Source organism: Gadus morhua, chromosome 6, assembly GCF_902167405.1.
Source record: "Gadus morhua chromosome 6, gadMor3.0, whole genome shotgun sequence".
In the NCBI taxonomy this organism is placed as follows: Eukaryota; Metazoa; Chordata; class Actinopteri; order Gadiformes; family Gadidae; genus Gadus; species Gadus morhua.
In genome coordinates this window covers 23531977-23540565 of record NC_044053.1, presented here as the reverse complement: position 1 = coordinate 23540565, position 8589 = coordinate 23531977, and the positions used below count along the sequence as shown (strand labels likewise).

The following is an 8589-nucleotide window of genomic DNA, read 5'->3' as shown; positions in this document are numbered from 1 at the left end:
TTATTTTCTTTGTATTTGTACCTCGTTGGTCATTATAAATGCTCTTACACACTTTATTACATTGCTACTTTATTCCGGTCACCAAATTATGCATTGCACGGTCTTGCTGTGCGTGCAATACAGGTAAAGTTGAGTTGTTTGTTTTCAAGCTGGTTTGCTAAAGAGGCTAATGTAGTTAACAATAACCAATGACTAGCCAATTAAATGACACAATCACAAAGAAAAACGGTATGGATGCTCCAAGACCGGAAATTATGTCAGAAGTGCAACTAGGGTGACCAGATCCCGATTCACCAGATCTGGGACAAAGGCTACGTTTGTGTGGGATAATGTGGGACAATGTGGGATACCATGCATCGAGGTAGTCTAAAATAACAACAACAAAAAAAAAAAAACATTTATATTCTGCCCCTTTGCTTATAACTTTACTATGCTTTGCCATCTGGTTGATGCAGTAGCACATACAAATTTAACAAATATATATTATTTAAATGGAACTTTCCTAAGATTTCTCACGTGCGTGCACAATGTAAGCATAATAAACATAGTAAGCATGGAGCTTTCTTTCATACTTGTACTCATTGTCTGTGAAACGACACGGACAATGAGTCTTGCATTGTCTGTGTCGTTTCACGTCGTATTTACCTCCGTGTGAAATGGAATAATGACTCAAGCAAACTTCACACAAAACATTACCAGGCTCGCCTTGCACTGGTTTCACCCAGGGATAGATAGTTTCCCAGTATTCATTTTAGCTGCATTTCCTCTTCTTAGCCGTACGGGTCGTGCTTTCCTCCGTCTCGTGCTGCATGCCGTTCTGACCTGAGTTGCATTGTTTTTTTGTTGGTGGGCGTGCCCTGAACTTGCGTCCTCGTCCAAGTTTGATTGACATGATCAAACAGCCATCCCCGTCCCCTGATGACAGCCCTCAATGCTGTCTCCTCACACAGCTATTTGATTGCCAGATTATAAAACACGCATTAAAAAAATATATATATATCGAGTCTGACTGTCCCGCATAACAATGCGGGACAATGTCTCAATTTGCGGGACGTGTAAAAGTAATGGGAATGCGTGAATGTTGGAAGGCTGGTGTCCGAGGCATCTGGATCACACCATTAAAGTCTAAGTGAACTCCCGGTTTCAGCTGGAATTCTAACAAAAAGTAGATTAGAAAAATTATGTTTTGAGAGATCTAGGAAGGAAAGGGGGGTGTTATCGTCATGGGTTACGACCTACCCCAACTTTGCGATACTACTTCCAAGATAATAAAAGACCTGCAACTCCTTTTCAAACAAAAACAGCAACAGTTGGAGTTCACTGGCCCTGTGACACCAGATTTTTCAGAATACCAAGCCGCTTTTTTCAGTGGGCTTCCCTTGACTGGTCGTTAGCCTGTTGCTCTCATTCCCACGGTAATGCCTGCGCTGCTCTCACATCAGGCTGAACCTCGCCTGCGGCTATTATTGATTGTGTTGTGTTTGGATGGTTTTTATTATTTCACTTATTCCAAGTTCATTTAATACATTTTTACATAACGGTTGGTTGAATGAGTGAATGCACAAATTAGTAACTGAACGAGTGAATGTGTGAATGAATGAGTGAATGGACCAGAGAGTGAATGGACAAGAGAGTGGATGACTGAATGAACAAGTCAACATAAAATCAATGAATGAACAGACCCAACTAGTGAATTAACTAATGAGTAGATGAGGGAATGAGTAAATGGGTGAAGCGGGAGTGCAGGAATGAATGAATGAGTGAAGGAATGGAAGAATGAATGAATGGACAAATGAGTGAACAAATGAATTAATTGATTAGTGAAAATAATGAATGAGTGTAAGAATGATAAGTGAGTGAATTGATGAGTGAATGAATGAAGAGTGAGTGAATGAAAGAGCGGGTGAATAATGAGCGAATGAATGAATGAGTGAATGAATGAGCGAATGAAAGAGTGAGTGAATGAATGGGAGAGTGAATTGATTAATGAGTGTATTAATGAGTGCATGGAGAGTGAGTGAGCTAATTGGTGAGTGAATGAATGGGTTAATGTATTGAGAATGGGTGAATGGATGGATGAGTGAATGCACAGAGTGATTGAGTGAATGAGTGAATGGATTATTAAGTGAAGGAATGAGTAAATGCATGCATGGAGAGTGAGTGAGTGAATGAGTGAAAGGATGAATAAGTGAATGCATGGAAAGTGAGTGAGTGAATGAGTGAGTGAATGAATGCCTAAAGGCCTGTTTATCTGTTTATGTGAAGGATCAGCGCTGGCCCACGGTCGTGGCGGAGGGGGAGGGCCAGGGCCCGCTGGTCCGCGTGGAGATGGTCATCTCCGAGACCTGCCAGAAGTCCAAGAGGAAGAGCGTGCTGGCCTCCGGCGTGGGCAGCGTCACGGTGAAGTGGGGCCCGGCCAGCGAGGAGAAGGGCAGCGAGGAGGCGGCGGGAGGCCGGGCGCAGGAGGAGGGCGGCGGAGGAGGAGCGGCAAGAGGCGTGGACAACAGCACCAGAAGCAAGGTGGAGAAGGAGGGAGGAGAGTGGAAGTACAACAACGCCGGCTCGGAACGAGAGGAGGGAGCCATGAGGAAGGTGGGATGGAGGAAAGGAGGGAAGGAGAGGTAGAGAGGGGAGGAGAGGTGGAGGGAAGGAGGGGAGGAGAGGTGGAAGGAGGGGAGGAAAGGAGGGGAGGGAAGGAGGGGTGGAGAGATGGAGAGGGAAGGAGGGGAGGAAAGGAGGGGAGGAGCGGTGGAGAGGACAGGAGGGGAGGGAATGTGGAGAAGGAAGGAGGGGAGGAAAGAGGTGGAGTGAGGAGGAGAGGAATGGTAGAGGAGTAAGGAGGGGAGGAAAGGATGGGAATGATCTTGTTAGGACTTGTCTTATAATGTGTCCTATGTGAGTCTATAACTGTAGCTGAAGAGCAATACAGAGCTTGAGTGGGGTGACGAGGGGGGACGGAGGACAGGAAAGGAAGGGGCTGATGAAACAAACTTGTGGATTGTGAACCTGTTTCTTTACGTTTTGACCCACAGCTTGTCATCTTTTAAACCTCTTCTTATCCCTGCTGTTCCAGGTCACCACCACTACCAAGAGCACAGTGACCCATCGCACAGCGGGCGGTAAGCCAGGCAGCGGAGGGGGCAGCAGCGGCAGCAGCAGCAGTGGTCGTGGCGGAGGCCCCGGACAAACCGGGGACTATAGTAGCTACCCTGCCCAAGTGGAGGTGCCCGGAACTGGGGAGAACAACGTGGTCACGAGAGGCCTTTCAGACCTGGAGATCGGGATGTATGCTCTACTGGGAGTGTTTTGCTTGGCCATCATGGTGTTTCTCATCAACTGTGTCAGCTTCGCCTTCAGGTGCGTACTGGGAACGTCTGACTTCTTCTCGATTCTAGACATTTTGATTTCATTACATCAACTTGTGAAGTGTTTGGATAGGTCAAGAAAACAAGGCCACATCCTTGTTTTGTATGGTCATTCATTTTTGTGTATTAAGTAAGGGGACCTGTTGTACAAATCTGGCCTTGCCTTGCCCTTGCACATAAGGAGTTCATTGGGGGATATTCCAGACTGTAGGAACTTGTCTTTGGGTAGTGCCACTTCAATGCTGCTACTGAGGAAAGGTGGCTAATTTGAGCCAGTGGTGACTGGCAGCAGTACTTTAAGCAGATTGTGGAAGCGATTCTGGGATGTTAACCGAGAAACGGAATTAGAACATGACCTTTGCAATCAATAAAAGGCGAAAAATATGAAATGTCTGTACAATCTACGGATAGAGCAATCCACAAGGAGGTGGTTGGGACGATCAGTTCAGGGATGGATTTCAGACTACAGATGATTGATTGTACTCTAATGCTTTAGTATACATTTCAGAATCACATTTTGAAGATCTGAAGTCCACAGGCACCCTTTAAACCAGTTTAGCCCCTGTCTGGCCGCTACAGGAAGATCTCTCGGCATGAATCGCCTCCTAACCTATCCCTCACTCCCTCCTGTTGCAGGTACCGCCATAAGCAGCTCCCCGTGCTGGAGACGGGCGGCAACATGAACCACGCACACGACTGGGTGTGGCTGGGCAACGAGGCTGACATCCTGGCCGACCCGGGCGCCCACGCTTGCCAGGGGCCCCTGCCGGACGAGTGCACCACCATCATCGATCGCAGCGAGGGGGGCTACGAGGAGAACAAGTACCTGCTGAACGGGGCGGGCGGCTGCATGGTGGTGGGCGTCGGCCCCATGGGGGGCCACCGGGGCGTGGCCCACAGCCAGACCCTGCCCCGCTCCGTCCCCGAGCCGCGGGGCCAGTGCCTGGCGGGGATGCCCGTCAGCGGGAAGGACGCCAGCGGCAAGTCGGAGCCACTCAACAACTCCCCGCGGGCCGCCGCCGCCGCTGCCGTGGCCGCCAAGCGCAAGCGGGTCAAATTCACGTCATTCGCCACGGTGATGCCCAACGACGGGGGTGGGGGAGGAGGGGGGGGGAGCCCATATGGAAACCCTTCAGTGCGAGTGGGCAACGGCAACGAGGACGACATCAAGTGGGTGTGTCAGGACATGGACCTGGGCCAATCGGAGATCCGAACATACATGGAGAGGCTCCAAGACAATCTGTGATTGGTTGGGGCGGGGTCCGAGGCTAATAAGAGGGGGGAGGGTTAATAAAGGGAGGGTGAGGGGGGGGGACTGCGTATACAACCTACCTGCAATGCCTTTGAGAAGGGGGGGAGGGGGGGGTAAAGCAATTGGGTGAGAGGATGGATTTAAGAGGGGATGCAGGTTGAAGAAAAGACTAATAGAAGCAATGAAGAAGAAAATAACGATGAAGACTGCGGCATATGTGAGGACAGAGTTCGAGGAGGCTTTTTCCATTAAGCTTCTCTCATGCTACACACTGAAAGCAGAGTGACATTGCTAGCTCACACTAAAATCAACTGTAGCAAACATTAAATAGCCTAATATTCATGTTAATTCAATTAATTTATTGTGGCAATACTAGTGTGACAGGTATATGGCGACGTATTTATTTTGTTTTATATGAACAATGATTTAGCAAAGTGAAAAATCATGGAATCGTAAAGCAATACAAGCAATACACTAATCAGTGAAATCTATAAATCAAACGTACCGGAGAGACTTATATCCAGAGAGGAATCAGTACTATTCAAATATTCTGTTCAAGCTACATTGCATACACTGATTGTTTTATTGTAGATTGACTACACAAATAATTCAATGTTTAAAAATGTTACATCTTTTTCCAAACCATAAATTGTCATCAACGTTAAGGTCAGTTTTTATAACTATTAAAATATTCCATCTGCTTTTGGCATTGCTCACAAATCGTGAAATATATATTTACATGTAAAAAAATGTATATTCTAACTATGGACAGAGATGTTTTGCACCAAAGTGAGTAAACATTCAGCGAAGGATATGGACAATCGATTTTTAGTTTCTGTTTTGTTTTACCTTGTACAACAGAACATCTTGAGTGAAGACATTGGAGTGTCATTGAAAGATCTTTTCCCCTGGATCAAACAACAACAAACAAACTTGCACAATTACAAACCGGATGTTGACAGGTGGAATTGTTCCTGTTTCCTGCGTCTTTGGCCGACCTTCAGAGGGAACCGGTCCCGTCCTGTGCCCGGACCTCTCTCCTCTAAGATGATAAGCAATGGAAATGTTTTTACCACAGCAGGGACCACTAATCAAACTCCCCCAGAGTACCGGAGAGAACGGTTGGACCCTGCAGAGCCCTGGCGAAGAAGGTCTTTTAAACAAGTATTTATACCTGTACCCATGAAGGCCGCAATACCGATCGCAGACTAAAATATCAAGATGAATGGAAAAGCCTGAATGACCGTGGAAAATACTCTATAACAATTTTGAAATACCCGGTCACACTAAATGACAACAAATTACCCGGTGTCCATAAACTCTGAACCATTGTTACTTATTTTTTATTTTTTGATAGTTTTTTTTCCAGTAAGCTTTTTAAGTTTTAACATGTTCTATAAAACAGTGATATTATTTTTAGGTAATGTAATAAGAAGGTAAGGGTGCATATTTTTTGCTTATGGGAATCTATTTATTTATTTAGAAGAAAGAAAGATGGAGCAGAAAAAGAGAAAAACAAAGGACCGAACCAGGAAGAGACGGTTAATGATGTGGTGGTAGAGATCGCAATATTTATTTGTAAATGTGTTACTGTTTCAGAGTACACTGTATGTTGTAAATAAATAAACATGCTTCAAAGTGCTTGTGAATAGGTTTACAGGTCGCCATACACGGTGGTATTTTGTACATTTTAGATTGGAAATATAGAGCTACATGCTACTGTGGATTTTTTGGCAGGGGGATTATTTTCTCTGTGTTTGTGTTGGATCTTTAATTTGGCGTGTGGTCAGGCTATGCCGGGCGGTGGTGATGCCTCTGTCATACCATGGATCAATGAAGGCTGCTGAGCAACCCGAGCCTGAGGACTGTGGCCCTGGGGGGACCAGGACAAGGGGACTGCTGCGCTGGAGAGTGGGACGATCGTAATAATAGACATTGGAATAAGATTGCTTTGTCGCACCTTCGAATATCCTCAGCAGCTTGACCATCAAAACATCCCATAATACCTTTTATTTGAGGAGGGTTAAACATAGGTTTCACAAAATGTTCACCAGCAGCCCCAAACAACCCCCTTCACACATAAAAAATGCAAGTTATTTGAAGCAGGCATTAAAGCAACCTACCGTTTCATCTCTTACGGACCCTTTCTCGTGTAAGTAGGGGTTGAACAGGTGTATCCCATTACCTTAATGATGGATCATCGGCGTGTCTGGGCCCATAATTACCGTCAGATGATACACCTGTGTTCAACTCCACTATACACATATGTGATAAAGGCTAACGTACAAGGTGCATTTAGTCAGGAGAGCCTACCAGGGTAAACGCATTGACCTCAGAGACGCATAGCCAGATCTATCGCTTGGTATCTCTCTCCATATTGTTTTGGGTAAACGGCCCTCAACAGGCCCGATAGCAACAGGCATGACCAATGAGCGTGTGGATACAGGCTTCTACCCAGTCTCATAGCCCTTGCCACATGCACACACCTACACTCACTCACACACACACACACACACACACACACACACACACACACACACACACACACACACACACACACACACACACACACACACACACACACACACACACACACACACACACACCTTTGTTGGCAGAGCCATGGCATACTTCTGTGAAACGAAAGCGACTCTTGACAAATAATACGAGAACACTTTTCTGCTAGACATAAGCATTTCTGCTGTTTTACAGTTATCAAAGAACATTTATGACAACAGGGGAAAAAAGGGACCATTAAAAAAAGAAACTAGAATTATCATTGCTCTTATAAGTTTATTTTATTTTACAACCAACTTAATCGAAACGAGATTCTGACTGTGTAGCACATTGGTTCTTGGAGTACTGCAGTTAAGGAGGTATTTTATTTGATAGTATTTATTTTGGGGTGTATTTGCAATAAAGTGTTCATTATTTGGCTGAAGGCTTTTTGTATTGACATTGTCCGACTGCAATGGGTTCGAGAAAGTCTACTTTACGGGCTGCAATTATCCATAATCGTTTTTTTAGATAACAAGTTAATACGTTTGGAAAGAGGCACACGATGACTTCGTGAAACTGTGGTTGATCTTTATGTATATGCTTTTTTATAATTATATATAAATATATATATATATATATATATATATATATATATATATATATATATATATATATATATATATATATATACGGACTGAGATCCACCTACATCATCTGAAGTACCAAATGAAAAGTTGGCCATGGCGCAGGCATGCCTCCCTGAATTGATCACTTACTGGAACAAACCTTTACAGTAAGTGATCCAAGCCTTTTAGCTGTCATCGCAGCAGTTGCCATCCAGGAGATTTCTAAGGTCAATATGTCCCAGGCATAGTGTAATGATTTTCTGAAGCGTGTCTACCTGTGTCTGTGATACCACTTAGCTCAGCAGTAACCCCCCCCCGTCCTTGGCCATTGCGAGATGACCTTGAAGGCCACCTGTAAATGCCTCAGGGACTAAGCCTGTTAGCCAGCCATCTCAATATGCATGGCCTGTCACCACAGCACACCGTCGCATTATAAGCTGTAAACCAATATGGCAACACCGGAACTATAACTAGTGTTTCTCACACTCTACTCCGTACCCTTGGAGGGCTTTAGCTAGCTACATTTATGCAGTGATAGCAGCAGCACTTAGCTGTTTGACAATAATCTCCACTACTTCAACATCATGTACAGTACATCTCAAAATGAAGTCAAAGTAAATTGCCAAATTGTTTTCTAGATATGTGCTGCTAGCATAGCTACTAGCTAGCTAGCTAAGCAAGGAGCAATAGCCTGGCCAAAGTGGAATAAGAATAGGCTGAGCCAAACATGCAGTATTGGCTCCTTGTGTCAGCTCTTTAAAATTAAGTTTTATATCCATTTAATATAAAAATACAAAACTCAGTTTTCTAGAGTGTTGCGGAGAAGCAAACAAGATCAGAAAGAGCA

At 44.8% G+C, this 8589-nt stretch overlaps 1 protein-coding gene across 1 annotated transcript in view; it reads left to right on the top strand.

Moving 5' to 3' along the window:
• si:dkey-215k6.1 (transmembrane protein 132B) overlaps positions 1 to 4640 on the top strand; it is a 150726-nt gene extending 146086 nt beyond the window's left edge. Inside the window, exons 13-15 of the mRNA XM_030359357.1 lie at positions 2266 to 2520; positions 3074 to 3357; positions 4002 to 4640. Coding sequence (XP_030215217.1) covers positions 2266 to 2520; positions 3074 to 3357; positions 4002 to 4611 — 1149 coding nt within the window. The 3' untranslated portion in view covers positions 4612 to 4640. The remainder of the gene's footprint in view (positions 1 to 2265; positions 2521 to 3073; positions 3358 to 4001) is intronic.
• The last annotated feature ends 3949 nt before the right edge of the window (positions 4641 to 8589 follow it).